General features: G+C 42.7%; 1 protein-coding gene across 1 annotated transcript in view; it reads right to left on the reverse strand.

Annotated features, from left to right (window-relative positions):
- Nucleotides 1-739: 739 nt before the first annotated feature.
- The window catches only part of LOC126336488 (latrophilin Cirl-like), a 254,196-nt gene continuing 239,488 nt past the window's right edge, over nucleotides 740-15,447 (reverse strand). Inside the window, exon 14 of the mRNA XM_050000231.1 lies at nucleotides 740-2,331. Within this exon, the coding sequence (XP_049856188.1) occupies nucleotides 2,055-2,331 (277 nt within the window). The 3' untranslated portion in view covers nucleotides 740-2,054. The remainder of the gene's footprint in view (nucleotides 2,332-15,447) is intronic.

Below are 15,447 nucleotides of genomic sequence, written 5' to 3' on the forward strand. Positions count from 1 at the left end.
ACTATCGTACAAGCGTTGAAACTGTCGTATGCCCCACAACTGTAGTAACCCTTTGCGCAACCTTGTTGTCACCTTGATAACACTGTGCACGACAGTGTGTAGTCAAACAATGGAAAATTCTGGATGGAATGTAACAATACCACACACACACACACACACACACACACACACACACACACACACACGTTTGTCTGCTTAGCTGAGTGGTTACGTGCTTGCCTACCATGTAGAGCACCAGGGTTCGATTCCCTGTCGGTTTGGAGAGTTTATCCGCTGGTGGAATGAGTGTTGTTCTCATCCTCGTTTCTTCATCACCGACACGCAAGCCGCCCAGTGTTGTGCCACCTGAAATAAGATTTGCAACACTCCCGGCCAACAATGCCACGAAATCATTCTCTTTCATACACACACTCACGCAAACGCAACTCATACACACATGACCACAGTGTTTGGCACCTGAAGCCAGACAGAGTCTGGCCTTGTTGGTTGAAAGCTCACTTCCCAATAGTCCTTTTGTTGTGACTTTCTGGGACTCAGCATCTCCGCTATGTGGTGAGTAGCAACTATCCTTTTCATAATATTGTTACAGTTTTTAGTCAGTCACTCTTGTACCGAATAATGTTATTGTTGTACTACATACAGTAACATCATTTGAATAAAATTATGATTACAGTTCTGTCTAAGAACCGTAAATATGAAGAGGCAGACTAGTGTGTTGAATAAAGAGTTGGAAGAGGAATTTGTTTTTGTAGAGAGAGTGTTAAATCAGTGTGTATTGTGTCAAATAACATTGTCAGAGTTCGACTCCAGTAATCTGAAACACCATCATGACAGTACCGAGTAAGAAGACTGGTCGTGTGTGATGCGTTCTGCGCAGAGGCTCCACGCAATCCAGCAATTGCCTACTCTGGCAACTGGCAATGCTGGGGTAAGCACCACATCGGACCCCAGTTTCAGCTTCTCTCCTCATAAAAAATCGTATGCTTAGAAAAATAATGCAATGGCTACTGCATGTGTACGGTTATTCGACATACCGTATAATGAACATTACAGTTGATAAGTACTTTCACATATAACTAACGTCATTGTCAACGCCGCATGTTCTGTCTACAGCCTGAAGTGCACACTTCAGATGGACGTGACAGAATGACACTGTTGGCTGAACTAGAGCACAGATCATTAAGAAAATGTAAATAAATAAATAAAATAAAGCCATGATAAAAGCCAGTGACCTTCCTTGTCAGATCATCGGCATCATACTGTCCTTGCAACTGCAACACAGGGAACTGGTCGTGATCGCATAAAACTAAATCGTCTTGGGTATTAATAAACCACTTCAGCTGTATTTAGTCCTTTACTAATGGATCACTACCGGTTTCGCGGTACTAAAAGCCACATCTTCAGATGAACATCTGTGTAACAATACAGACATTAGGAATGCAACTCTTGACATATACACTGATATGGTAAATTATTTTAAGATTTTAAATGTTAAAAAAAATGAAATACTCTTACATGAGAATATCGAAATGTTAGCACTCAAATGACTAAATTATTAGAGCGGAAAAGCTCGGAACTTTTTCACCCTACACTCATAGCATAGGTTGTACGAAAAACTAAATCGGTCATAAAGTAAAGGAACAAAATTGGGCTCAAAGATTGTCTCAGTTCTGAAAATTTTAAAATTACACAAGTTAAAGAAAAACTTCATGAACAGAATACAGTTTTCACAAGGTTTATAGAACCGAAGCTGGCTTCAACTTGGTTTTTCCTATTGCAAAAGCGAAGAAGCCTTACACAAATGGGGCTTTATAAAACAGAATATTGCACAAGTTATTTCTGTTTTATGCCAAAACAAATATGCAGAAAATTGTTGATGAGATATCGTGTGCTAGACATTTAATTAAAACAATAAACATGTTTATCACTGCAATTGAAAGAAAAATGTTCCTATTAGTTTGCAGACAATACGGCTCACTTTGATCGGTTCCGTAAGTTTGAGGCTGCCAAAGGTAAGGTTATTGGCCACCCCTTGTATAAAGGGGTGTTTGTTTTCACGAGTATCTTCCAGGGTGTTTCCTCGTGTATGGTCCGCCATCCGTGCCAGAGAGCTCTAACTCGTCCCGCATTCCTACGTTCCGTCGACTTCGCACCGGTGGGATGTCAGACACAGAGTTGTTGATGCGCGTGTTGCTGCTGGCATGCGGAGAGCGGCTGTAGCCAGTTCCGGTGCTGCTGCTGTAGCTGCTGAAGGTCGCGCAGGAGATGGTCGCGCATATGCTCTTGCGGAGGCGTCCGTTGCACACCACGAAGAACACGAACAGCGCCATCCTGCAGGCAGCACAAAACCTCGTCTTATGACTGGCTCAGTTTCTGCATGGAACTGAAGACATGATTTAGTGTACAGAGGGGACTAGAGTTTCTGACAATATCGATACACAGATATATCGATTTTCCTACATAAAAGTATCGATATGCATGGACTGTATTTCTGTTTACGCAATATTGATATCGAAATGGCAATATCGAGTGCCGATATTTTCATTTTATATAACGTTTTTTCGCAATTATAGGTAAATCTTCGAGGCTGTTATTTTGAAATAGTAGGAGAACATAATTTTACTTTCATTGCGTGAAGGAATCTTACTACTTAAAGTTTTGAACATGGCTGCGTGGTCAGCGACCGTTCAGAAAGTTAATTTAACAGCAATAGCAGCCCTCGGTCGCAACAAAGGAGTCTTTTGACCTAGGTTTCGGTATTAATACGTGACATGCCAATCTGAGAGTTTTATTTCTGATGAAGGCACTTGTATCAGTGCAAACCTAGGTCAAAAGACTTTTTTTTTCGACTGAGGGCTGCTATTGCTGTTAATTTTAATCTTACCTTTTTGAGCTTTCATCATGTCAGTCTTTCTCTTTCACTGTGTGAAGATAGCATAGGGGTACAAAGAAGCAGTTCGATTGCACTGGGGTTGGCGGGGTGAATACAATAACAAGATTTCCGATTGAAGAAATAGCACACAAGTTGCGTTAATTTTTTTTTTTTTTTTTTTTTTTTTTTTTTTTTTTTTTTTTTTTGAAAGCAGCTAGTGTGCTATTACTTCACATCGGCATTCTTCAAAAACAGTTGCTGAAAATGATGAACAAAAATCAAAATGGAGAAAAATCTAAATCTAATGATTGGTCTTTTCGGTGGGCGGAAACGTGTCAGGGGAAATGCTGCCGTCATCCGCGCTCGGCGCTACCAACAGAAACTTGAAACACTCCCTATTAAAACCTATCGTTATTGACTAGTGGATTATAGCCTAACAGTTTAAAATAGTTTGACCGTGAGCAACTGATAAAGGCTGATCGGTTAATACTTGCACAGGGCTTGTTTCCTATCAAATCCCACACAGCTAATTAGGATGTCAGGTATCAATAATCGGTACAAAATTGTAGTTAATGTTCTACAACTTTTGTCTAAGCAGCACGATTGGGGCAGTTATTCCCTTCGTCTGACAAAGTAGTAATTGTTTACGCTTAATAGGTCGCCACTTAATATTGTCACACGCCAATATTCCTCATGTGGCACTGAATACACAATCCTCACATCTACCCAAATCGTGGGTGTCCGGCGCGGTTGCACGTAATAACGGTGCACAAATGAACACATAAAAACATCAAACAAACCACTCAATTAACGTCATTTACGTAATAGCTGGAGGTCAGGCCCAAGGCCTTGGGTGGCACACACAGCCGTTCAAATGGTTCAAATGGCTCTGAGCACTATGGGACTCAACTGCTGTGGTCATCAGTCCCCTAGAACTTAGAACTACTTAAACCTAACTAACCTAAGGACATCATACACATCCATGCCCGAGGCAGGATTCGAACCTGCGACCGTAGCAGTCGCACGGTTCCGGACTGCGCGCCTAGAACCGCGAGACCACCCACACAGCCGTTAAACAATTGTAAACGCTGTCGCCCATCTTGCCGAAATTCACCCTGCTCGCTTCGCAGCCAACAACTTACTCGTTCGGTGTCTTAACACTGGCTACCCTCTGGCGCACTGGGTGCTCGACTATCACGAGTACCTACTGCGACCTGCGAGCGGCAAAGATATGTTATTCTCAATACATAAGGGGCGGTTGACCCCTTAGAAACTGCAACTTCATCGCGCAATTTTGATATTACCACTGCTGGGTCGTTTGCAGAAATAATATTAATAATAATAAAAAGATCAGGGAAGTCGTCATGAAGTGTTCTGGACATTCCATATGTGACGAAACCGAACAACGTACTCATCGACCGAGCGAGGTGGCGCAGTGGTTAGCACACTAGACTCGCATTCGGGAGGACGACGGTTCAATACCGCGTGCGGCGATCATGATTTCCCTGAATCACTCCAGGCAAATACCGGGATGGTTCCTTTGAAAGGGCACGGCCGACGTCCTTCCCCGCCCTTCCCTGATCCGATGAGACCGATGACCTCGCAGTTTGATCTCTTCCCCCAAACAATCCAATCCAATCCGTACCCATCGGAAGCCTTTTATTGTGCCATTTACATGTTGTTAGCATTGTTAGCAAAGTGATTAATGGCTAACGGTCGTAAGTTCCTATGGGACTAAACTGCTGAGGTCATTGGTCCCTAAGCTTACACACTATTTAAACTATTTTACACTAAGGACAACACACACACCTATGTCCGAGGGAGGACTCGAACCTCTGACTGAGGGAGCCGCACGAACTATGGCAAGGCGCCCTAGGCCGCGCGGCTACCCCGTGGGGCTAGTAAAGTGGTTATCGCCAAGCGTCAACGTGCATCGTTTTCCTTTCAATTCTTGCTCTAAGGGGGATAAGCAGGCTGATAACTTGTTCATGTACAGAATACCTAGTAATAAATCACTGTTTAAATTTATAGCTCTAAGGCCGGCAATATATTTGCAATGTGCAACCGATATTTTTATAGGCCGGTATGTCGATATTTTTAACGTCGATATATCAATACGTTTCCCCGATACATCGATAAAAATTTCAGGTATATCGAAACTATTTCCCGATTCATCTCGAGCTGATGATGATAAGTTTTTAAATATGGACATATCCGATTCCCGATATTCTTAAAATATCAACAGCGCTAGTGTGGACCACCCACAAAAACAGGGTGCTTAATGTATGCTGTGAGCGTTGCTTTTTCCCCATTTGCGCAGGAACCAACATCGCGGAGGGAGGGGGGAGGGGGTGGGCAGGCTTACAGCTCTCCATCTTTGTGGCCAACCCGCGCTAGGGCACTCGTTTCCCACCACTTGCTTGCCATGCGGCTCAGTTGCACACACACTTTCATGCGTGTGGGCTTTCGCAGATTGCGACCCAACAACCATTTGGTGCTTTGAAACCGTAGTCTGCTACTTCACAAAACAGCGCTAGGCGTAGTATCGTGTAAAAGAAGCTCATCGAACTTACACTCTGTGATGATATAGGGCTTTTTTCTGTACCAATTGTGGCAGCAACGACTTTTGGTTACATGCCCGCCCGAGTTTATTAATTTTAAATATTGTAGATTTTTTTTGAAGTACTACAGATGTGTGTATTTGTTTCTTTTTGATGTTATATGAAGGGCACATCAGCTACGCGGCAGCTGAAGGGACCTCAAACCTCGTACGAAATGTTGACGTCACTGTACGGAGCCTTCAAAGAGACGACGACCGCGCGCAAGAAGAAGATGCCGGAAGCTTCCCTTAGATGCTGTGACGTACGTTAAGAAAACAGTCTAAAACTGTTTCAGACCGAAAAGTGAAATGATTTTTGTTCAGTTCGATGACAGCCGTTCTATAATAGCCACGCTTGCAGACGCGTGTACACTGATGAGCCAAAACATTATGGCCACCTGCTTGTTTGCCCGTCTTTTATACGAAATACGTCACCGATTCTATGTATGAAAGATCCTATATTTGTTGATATGTTTGTGGAGGTACGTGGTATTAGATGTGTACGCACAGGTCATGTAATTCGCGTAAATAACGGGCCGCTCATTTGCATACGCGCTGATGGCGCCCGATAGCGGCGCAGATATGGGTTACATAGGATTCACATCAGGCGAATCTGGTCGCCGGTACATCAACCTGAGTTAAATATAATGCTGCTCAAACGACTCTAGCACGGTTACGACTCCGAGACATGGACAATTATGCTGCTGAAAGATGACATCGCCATCGGGAAAGACATCGTGTGTGACGGGATGCAGGTTATTCGCAACTGTCAGCGTGTCTTTGATTACTCCCACATGTCCCATGCAAGCCTAAGAGAATGTCTTCCAGAGCATTATAATGTCCGGGCGCGCTGCACGTCTCGAGCCGCCGTACGCCTCAATGACAGCATTTATGGAGACGACCATCGACCTACTGTAGTAAAAATGTGATTTACCCGAAGCGCCGACAAGTTTCCATTGCTGGAAGGCCGAATCCCGATGGAACCATGCCCAGTGCAATCGTAAATGACGCTGTCGTTGGACCGGCATGTGAAGACGTGGGTTTGATCTGCTGTGAAGCTCCACTAGATGGCAGCAACGACCTTTGGGTATATGCCCGCCCGAGTTTATTAATTTTAAATATTGTCGATTTTTTGTAAGTACTACAAATGTGTGTATTTGTTTCTTTTTGATGTTACATGAAGGGCACAGCAGCTACGCAGCAGCTGACAGGATCTCCAACCTCGTACGAAATGTTGACGTCACGTTCTACGAGTACGGTGTGCTCCAAAACACTGTTTCGGCAGAGATGCCCCATATCACCATCTATTCTACTTTACAGAGCAGACAAGCCTCCGAACCCCATGTTCTGTGAAGAGTCGTGGACGTTCAACCATTTAGCACCTAGTGATAGTTTTACTATCCACCTCTGCGTCTAGATGCTCACGACAATAGTGCACGAACATTCGATGAGCTTCGCCGTATTCGATGTACTCGTTTACAGGCTTTTCGTAATAATAATCACCCGTCGGTGATCTCAGTGGATTTCCCCATTTGGAGCTCATGTCTTTGCTAGGGTGATGCCCATCCGTCTTTGCTGCGCTTGTGCACTTTTCATAACGCATCACGTGCCCGCAGGGGCCCTATTCTGTATCTTTTCGCCATTTTGCCGATCGGTTCGGTACGCGAGCACACTAGTCGGTCTTTTTTTTCGAAACAGAAACCTAACAGTAAGCCAGCCGCGCGGGATTAGCCGAGCGGTCCGAGGCACTGCGGTCATGGACTGTGCGGCCACTGCGGTCATGGACTGTGCGGCTGGTCCCCGTGGAGGTTCGAGCCCTCCCTCGGGCATGGGTGTGTCCTTAGGATAATGTAGGTTAAGTAGTGTGTAAGCTTAGGGACTGATGACCTTAGTAGTTAAGTCCCATAAGATATCACACACCAACAGTAAGCCTTTCGAAAGCGTTGCCGAAGGGTCCTAGCGAACCGAAACGCTGTTGTCAGTTCTAGTCTTGCCAACCAATGAAATTCAATCTGCCTCAGGTCCGCCCTTGCGCACTGCAGCACCACACAACTCTAAGCAGCTAGCAGCTGACACAGGCATGCCATTCTTCACAGTACCGAAAAGTGTGATTAGAGTAAGTAATGCTGCTCAAATTTGACCACAAGCTTCCATGAATGCATGAGAATGATAGAATATTGACTGTGTTCTGGAAACTGTTGTAAATGTTCCATTATGTCATGTTATTCACGTTCACATTGACGTCTTGTTTTGGATTTTACGTTTCGGAATATGAGTTAGGAATGGAGTGTAGTACCACATTGTACAAATATATCTATAGAAACACCCGAAAAATTCGTCACTTTTTCTGTTTTTCGTCGTTCCTTAGTTGCTTCAAAATTCATGGCTGTACGTTTCGTCGATGCAACTAACTGAAGGCAGTTTGCTTATTGCCATACGCATTTCGCTTCCCTTATTCCTGATGATGCTTCGCAAATAAAGGAAGTGAAACGCGTATGGGAATAAACTGCCTTCAATTAGATGCATAGATGGAACACATCTCCACGAACTGAAAAATTGCTTAACAGAGTGTCGAACAATAAGATGCTCTGAGCACTATGGGACGAACAATAAGAAGTTGCAGATAATGTGGCTGCAACGCGCTCCTAGAGATCTAAATGGTGAAGTAGACCACTTCACTGTATGATAAATCAACGATTTGGTTCATAAAAACAAAATTTAAAAAATCGCCTTTTCGACAGCCTGTGGCGAGTGCAGCTATAGTTCGTTGTAGTCTATAACATGAATTTGATGAATCAAAATGTTTCACACATGGTGGTATAGTCTGAAAATATTGTGGAGGAAACCTTTCATCTCTGTCCACTATTGTTAAGGACTATTGTTAAGGATTCGATCGCAGATAAAACTTCTGACAGGCTAGAGTATAAAGACGGCTTCTGCTAGTTTCATTCACACTAATTTACGTTGTGCTCTTAGATTCCTGTCTGACCACATTCTCGGAAATTGCTACGTATTTCGTAAAAAATTGTGGATTATTTGTGTCATGAAGTAGTATAAATGTCACTGTCAGTTGTTTCATGCACAGTAATTTCATCTTTGATTTCTTAAACATTTGGAAGTCACGAAATCGGAGATACTCGTTACTGAGAAAGCGAGCTCTTACGTGTAAATTACAACAAATAGTTCAGAAAAATACTTAACTTTGACGATTAACGAAGTCGTCTCAGAATATGTTACAAACACGAAGCGGAAAAAAATATTTTCACATCCAGCGGTATACGAACCTACGCCCTTGGCTACGGCAGTTCGTCGCCATACCAACTTCGCTACGACAATTCATACATGTCCTACGCTTTATTTTATGTAACTACATTCGAGAGAGACGCATGCTGACTTCTTTGCCGAATCATGTGGGTGTAAGCAGTAAATTTACGAAATTTCGGAAGTTTTCCTCTATCAGACTTCACAAAATTCCTTTGCATTGTCACTTAAAAGTTTTAAACGTGTTTCGATAGTTAATATGTAAACCATTTGCGGAAAAGAGTACGCTCAAGTCAATCGTAATTTCAGCTAACTCTCAGGTAATATGTCTTGATATTTAATGATCTCTAAACTCTTAATTGCATAAAAATAACAGGTATTTTGAGAGAATATGGACTGAAAACTTTTTTTAGATGTTGTAATCATTAACAGTAACAACCTAATCTAACCATATTTCTAACAAAGGAAAATAGCCTGTTATGAACTCAGTTTCCAACCGGACTCATCCTCTGGTGATTCTTTAGTAACACAGTCACTAAATCCAAAACTAAAATATGTATAAAATAACAAATTATAGGTGTAAGTAAACCACATCTAACCGAACAGCAGGGCCATACCGAAATTCAAAATCTCACGGTACGGTTGTCGAAAAATTAGCGGGAGGATCGTTCGGTAACAGGTCTCAGAAGCTTACGGAATAGGAAATTCGGATAAAGAACCCAAAACGACGTCACTACTGAGACTAACCTACTGCACCGATCGGTATGAACGATGTAGAATAGGGCCCCAGGCGGCATCCAACCTCGCAGTGGGCAGTGGTCTAATGTTTTACATCAGTGTATGTTAAATCACTCTCGTGGTAGTTGTCTGCAAATAGTGTTATGATATAAAACGTTTTGTGTCTTCGTAAAAACAGATAAAAGCGTTAATGGGTTGAATTATTTTCGAAATTAATGAATCCAGTTTATTTGTACTGAGATGTGTCTGAAGATCACGAAAACGAGCAAATTTTTTCGGAATGGATATTTGAAGTCTATTACGAAGTCAAAGGAAAGTGGTATTCAAGCCCTGACTTAGCAAGATCACGATAAATTGTTATGAACTGTGAATACTGAAATATCTGGAAAGTACAGGGACCCTGATAAGGTAAAACAATCAAAAATCATCAGTCTTATTATTCAATTGATGATGAATCACACGGTTTAATTTTATTGACTTGACACTTTTTCAATTCTGCACGCAGAGATAACTGCACTCGCTAATCTTGGTGTTACACTAATCCTCAGTTGGAACAGTAACCGAAACAAACCGATGAAGAGAATGTTTCTTTCAAACTCATGTAATTCAGTTTTGAAGATAATTTTTTGAAGTATGAATATTATTGAGTGCCCACAGTTTGACTGCTGGAGGAGATAACAAACTGCCTAAATAATAATATTACTAATCTTCGGATACACATGCGTGGTTAGACGCGGGCATTTGAAAGAAGGTAGCGGAATTTTGTTTTGCAAACGAGCTACGTAAGATATGTACGGTCAGTGGATCAAATAAGTTACTGTTCCATAATATCCCTATAAAGAGATTGGGATTTAACTAACTACCTAAGAATATCTCAGTGTCTGTCCAGTGCGACAAGGTGTCAGTAACATCTAAACTTAGACACACACACACACACACAAACACAAACACAAACACAAACACAAACACAAACACAAACACAAACACAAACACAAACACAAACACAAACACAAACACAAACACAAACACAAACACAAACACAAACACAAACACAAACACACACACACAACTGTGCAGCCTATTCGCAAGTGAGCAAGATCCACATGGACATGCAGCGAGGTAGTATCGGTGATCTTTGGCAACTTCTGGCACGCAAGGCGAACTTTATTCGTCCTCTCTCACGTACACCTCAGCCAAACGAACACCAAGCGAATTTCACAAGAGGTTGCAATGCTGTATATGGACACCGATCGCCATCGACGCCGTGACGAGAGGCAAGTGGCGTATGAATTTTAGGGCCCATTCGCGTTAGTCTTCACTGGAACAGAACAACAGACAACGTCTGTGTCAAATGATGGTGTGTTCGCGCTGAACAGAATGTCAGACACATCATTTCGATTGGCTCATTACTGTACGATGAAAGGGAGGTATACACCATCGACTCCGAAGTATCTGGACATGTATTAGTGGATATTAACAAGGGGTGAGTCCACCCACTTTCATTATGACGGCTCACACTCTGCTGGCGACTCTTCTGATTAGGTGGCTGAATGTCTGCGGAGGAATGACACCCAATTCTTCCTCAAGAACTGAAAACAGAGAAGGTGATGTTGGACGAAGGGTCTGGAGCGAATACGACACTCTAAATAATTTCAGACGTCTTAGGTCGGGACTTTGAACAGGTCAATACATTTCAGGAATGTTACTGTCAATAAACCATTGCCTCACAGATGCTGCATTATGAAAGAGTAGATTGTCATGCTGATACAGTCATCATCTCGAAACTGTTCTCTACTCTGTGCAATACAAAATGCTGTTAAATGTGTTCATATCCTCCCGTATTTAGCGTTTCCTTTTAGAGGACTACAGCCTAACCGAGAAAGACACCCCCATACCGCAACACCACCTCCTCCTTACTTCACTGTTGGCACTACACATGACAGCAGGTAACATTTTCCAGGCATTCGCCAAACCCAAACCCTTCCATTCGAAGAACTGGAATCTTATGAAGTAACGGCAGTTTATCGGCTGACGAATTAGGATACTGTTGTTTAGCATCTAACTGCAAGTAGCTTTTGTAGTCAGTGCATGATCGTGAGACTGATACTGAAGTGTTTTTTTTCCTGGTGACTCGCGACTGCATTTGTTGGAGTACATAAAATGGCAGAATAGTAGACGCAGGAGTTCTCATCAGGATAGTTTCTGCCATGGAAACATCTCGAAATACAATCATACACGCACAGGCGCTGTATGCTTGTAATGTAGCTAATTATTACGGTTTGTCATCTTGCTTGGAAAGCATAGCTTGCCGTGGAAGCAGGAGGAGAGCAGATTTCGGTTCTCACGCTGGCTACTGGGCCGAGCGAGCCGCGTTCTTAACTAGCGCTTCGTGCAGTGCGTTACACATACTCTCTATGAATGTAAAGAAGCACTATTAAATATTAACCAATCTTTTTCATACTTAGTATACCAAATTCTATGCTTAACACACAATCATACTGTCAAAATTTCAAAACAGTAACTTTAATGCTTTTGGAGATATAAACTTTTACCTGAAACACATAATAACCCTGTTGGCGTTGTGAACCTGAGTTAAGGCCTGGAATGTATTCATCTGTAGTACCAATTAAAACCACAACCAGAAGGATACATTTATTTATTTATTTAACCTGGCAAGATTAGGGCCATCAGGCCCTCTCTTGCATCTAACCAGGCATTCTACTTATTTTACAGTCATATGTTTTAGTAGGCATGTTAAACTACATCTAATACAAAACGTGAGAAACAATTAGAAAGGTACACCTCGAAAAATACATTATTGAAGTGAAAGATTTTAGATAGGAGTGCTGGCAGCAGGGAGTATGAGGGAGACTCATGGTGAAGGGAGGAGAAGAATAGACAGACATGATGAAACATGATTAAGGAAAATATAAAGGAAAAGAAGACTGCGTGGCTAATAGAGATAGATGAAGTGGAAGGCATCTCAGGAGCAAGATAGGAGACGCTAGCTTTGCTATTTGACAGATGAGAGGATTGGCCTTGCACATTAATTTTGTGGAGAATTTTATGTGGATGATAGTAGGAAATGCTTCAACTTCTTCTTAAAAGCAACAGTAGATTGAATTTTCCTCCAGGTAAGGGGCAGTTTGTTCCAGAGGCGGACAGCGGCAACTGAGAAGGAGTTTGCAAAAGTTTTTGTTTTGTGAGTGGGCACAGTTAGGATACCAGATAAGAGTGACCTCGTGTTTCGATTATGATGGCATGACAGGTTTTTAATCTCTGAAGCTAGGTACTGGGGTGCTTGCGCGACGAGGAGTCGGTGAAGTAGACAGAGTGTGCTAGTCACGCAGTTTGTCCGGCTGCAGCCACCCTAGCTCGAAGTATGAAGCACTAACATGATCATATCGGCGAATGTTGCAGGTGTAACGCACACAGGCATTCATGGTTAGCTCTAGCCGTCTTTTGTTTTCACTACTCATGCCTTGTTGAATCACATCACAATAGTGGAGGTTCGGTAGAAGGAGTGCATGCACGAGCTGGCGTTTCAAGTCCTGTGGGAATATGTTCCGAAACTTTTTGAGAGCATAGAGACAAGCAGACGTCTTTCGGCACACTGCGACTGTATTCTCCGCCCAGTTGAGATGCTCGTCCAAAGTTACACCCAAGTTCTTCACTGTTTTCTGATATGGTATTGGAGTACCTTCGAGCAGAATAGGAGGTAGCCGTTCGCGGAAATCTGAACTTATTAATTTCTGATGGGCTATTAAGATTACTTGCGTCTTTTTTGCATTTAATTTAAGCCCCAGGTTTTTCGCCCATGTCACTACTGAAGACAGATCATCATTCATCAGAGCGATTGCAGTGTTTACGTCTTCAGGTCTGACGCTTAGGTAGAGCTGGAGGTCGTCGGCATAGAAATGATGTTTACAGGAGGACAAAACCGACGAAATATCGTTGACAAAGAAACATGTTTCCAGGAAGATTTTTCATTTGTGCAGACAACACATTGCTGTCTGTCTTTTAAGTAGCTTTCAAACCATCTCACTGCACTATCAGAGAAGTTAAGCTGTTGCATTTTTTCTGAGTAATATGTCAAAGTTAAGTGTCAAAAGTTTTGCTGAAGTCCAGTAGCGTCAATATTGTTGCCTTTCGATTGTAGATGGCGTATTTCAGGTCATCAGTTACTTTAATTAGAGCAGTGTTTGTGCTGTGATGTTTACGGAAACCGGATTGAAATCTGTCATATAGACTGAATTCATGCAAGTGTTCAGTGATTTGGTCATGAACAATATATTCAAGTGCTTTGGAAACAGCAGGCAGTATGCTAATTGGTCGGTAATCACTAGGCACTTGTGGGTTTTCGACCTTAGGGATGGGTCGAATTATGCTTCTTTTCCATGCAGTGGGGTATATTCCGTTCACGAGGGAAAAATTAAATATGTCAGTTAAGACAGGAACTAAAATATCGGCAACATTCTTAATCATGGTTATACCGATACTGTCGTTGCCTATTGCATCAGAAGAGATTCTCATTATTGATTTTCTTGCCGTATTTGTTGTTACATGTTTTAGATGGAAGGTAACGTTGTTAGTTATCCTGTTTGGGGATTCTTGTGGACGGTAATTATCAGCCGTGCTGGTATTCAGAGGTGCAGAGAAGAATTCATTTAATTCGTTAGCTGACACATGAAAAGTAGTTTCCGATTTTGCCTTTCCGACCCCCAAGCTAGGGAGATTCTTCCACAGAGTCTTGGGTGTCAGATCGCTGCATACAAGGGAGCGAGCGAGCCTGATTTTGGCATTGCGAATGCTTTGTTTCACTCTGTTCCGTAGCTTTCTATATTCTTCGAAACGCTCGGGTTTCGGATCTGCCTTGAAACGCCTGTGGGCAGCATCCCTATTAGTCATCATTTGACATAATTCAGCTGTCAGCCATGGAGCAGGAGATTTTTTTACACGGACTGTGCGCACAGGTGCATGTTTGTCATAGAGGGCAGTGAGTTTATCACCAAGTTCATTAATTTTGCCGTCGATTGTAGGTTCTCTGATTATTTGATGCCATGAGATTTCTGAGCAATCGGCTGTTAGAGCGTCAAGGTCAATACGTTCCATGTTCCTACAAGTTATGTAACGCGATTTGATCCTGGGGGGCTGCACAGAGTAGGCCAGGAATATTACATCATGTGCTACGAGGCCAGGGGCCGATGATTGACCAACATCTCTTACTTTCTCAGTCTGTTTCGTTGCGATCACGTCTATAAGAGTATGACTGTGCGCCGTATGGTGTGTAGGCTGTAATGGAAGAATGTTCATGCTATTGCAACTAAACAATCTTCTTAGGTTTATTGCGGAGGAAGTGTCTCTTAGCAGGTCTATGTTCAAGTCACCCATTACGATGACATGTTAGTATTGACACTGGAGTGAATGTAATTCCGACTGGAAGGAACTCATTGAGCTTATTTTTGGCGGCTTGTACACGACGCCAGTCAAGAATTTCCGTCTTTGTATATTTATTTCAATGAACATGAATTCAGCCTCTTTTTCTTCAGCAGGATTTTACGTACATAAGACTTTCGCTTTGAGATCTGTTCGTATATATGCGCCGACCCCGCCACCTCGCTTTTTTTATCTGTCTGCCCTAAGAAATGTGTACCCTGGGAGATGAATAGATGCAGAGGATATGTGTGGTTTCAACCACGTTTCGGATAAGAGGATTACGTGGTAGTTTAGTTGGTTGAAGAGGAGGCTAAGTTCTTCGTAATGCGCAGGTAAAGACTGAATGTTGCAGTGAGCTGCTAAAAGCTCGGACGCGTTCCGCTGAGCAGCCTGGAGTAGGGTGGCAGACTGGTTTGTCCCTTTGTTAGGCACTACCTGCCGCTAGGGGCACTGGCCGGTGTTTCCGCCAAGTGACATAATACAGGGGTGTCCGAGATTTTGCGCGCCCTGTTTGTGACTCCGCGAGTGCCGAAAGAAAGGC

This window comes from Schistocerca gregaria, chromosome 2 (assembly GCF_023897955.1).
Source record: "Schistocerca gregaria isolate iqSchGreg1 chromosome 2, iqSchGreg1.2, whole genome shotgun sequence".
NCBI classification, from domain to species: Eukaryota; Metazoa; Arthropoda; class Insecta; order Orthoptera; family Acrididae; genus Schistocerca; species Schistocerca gregaria.